This window comes from Penaeus monodon, chromosome 31 (assembly GCF_015228065.2).
Source record: "Penaeus monodon isolate SGIC_2016 chromosome 31, NSTDA_Pmon_1, whole genome shotgun sequence".
NCBI classification, from domain to species: domain Eukaryota; kingdom Metazoa; phylum Arthropoda; class Malacostraca; order Decapoda; family Penaeidae; genus Penaeus; species Penaeus monodon.
In genome coordinates this window covers 18140508-18141643 of record NC_051416.1, presented here as the reverse complement: position 1 = coordinate 18141643, position 1136 = coordinate 18140508, and the positions used below count along the sequence as shown (strand labels likewise).

The 1136-nt window shown below is 42.3% G+C and overlaps 1 protein-coding gene across 1 annotated transcript in view; it reads right to left on the bottom strand.

Moving 5' to 3' along the window:
- Positions 1-997: 997 nt before the first annotated feature.
- Positions 998-1136, bottom strand: part of LOC119593055 (rho guanine nucleotide exchange factor 5-like) — a gene marked incomplete at its 3' end in the record, with an annotated part of 83593 nt that continues 83454 nt past the window's right edge. The window contains 1 exon segment of the mRNA XM_037941957.1: positions 998-1085. Within this exon segment, the coding sequence (XP_037797885.1) occupies positions 998-1085 (88 nt within the window).

Here is a 1136-nt window from a genome sequence, read left to right as displayed (position 1 = left end):
TCCCCTCCCGAGGCTGCGTGTTCAGGGAGGTGACGGTCAACGGACCACACGGGCAGTTCTGTCGTCGCGTGGGATTTCCTCGGAAAATCGCAATATTTCCTTTTTGTGCACATTCCATATGCGATGCGAGCACAAAAGAACTCAACTCATGCTCCATAAAACCAAGTTTCTCGAATCCTCTTGATAGTGTTGGTACCGAAAACACCGAGAATCACTAGCTTCATTCCCTTCAGTCTATCCTTATAATGTCCATCAATTAGTCACTCTATAATGGATAATTCGAAGTTTAAAGCCATTGTTTGAAGAATTGAATAAAACTATTTGGCCAACATGTAATGCCACTTGTTACCTTTGGCATGTATTTCTTCCACTCTTGTCATTGACTGTTATCGCAAGTACAAACTTCCCTTGCTGTTTTCAACGACAGCTCCAAGGACATAGTTACCCAATGACTGTATTTCCTCCATAATTATTGTTACCGCTCATATGAATTAATTATCGACTTAGCTCATAATTCCTCCAACAGCATTAATATTACTACAAGTACAACTTCTATTGTCAACTATTACCCTTGGTATGCATTTCCCTCACTGGTATGAACTGTTGCCCAATGAACTAATTTAGCTAAATAGAATTACCTGTTACTTTCGACCACTAAATAAAACTGGGAATCAAAGTATCTTGATCACATTTGGCGGAATCGAAGTGGCGCGTATTTCCGACCCCTTGCATGAGGTTTCCTTTCCGGCGTAAAGACAAAACATTTCAATTCGTTTGCTTCGTCCAGCTCTGGGAATGTCCCAGAAAATATTCGTCATTCTTTGTCCTGACTGACATCGCGGTTTAACATTACAATACATCTTTTCCTTTAACTCACTTCTACGGAATAATCACTGGCAACTCCCCAAGCTCTTAATAGGCAATTCTAAGACTACCCGTCTTTGACAGGCTGCAACTGAGGAAACTCAAGAAAAATACTGGAAAAAGGGACACTTACACCTTCCGTTCATTTGCAGATATGGTGACCAGCTCGTAGATGTGCGCTCCCCCCGACTGGGTCGTGACTATGAAGAATGCACATCGGTCTGTAGGACACAGGAGGGGGTGGAATTAACTCGCAGGCATTCGGGTTTACT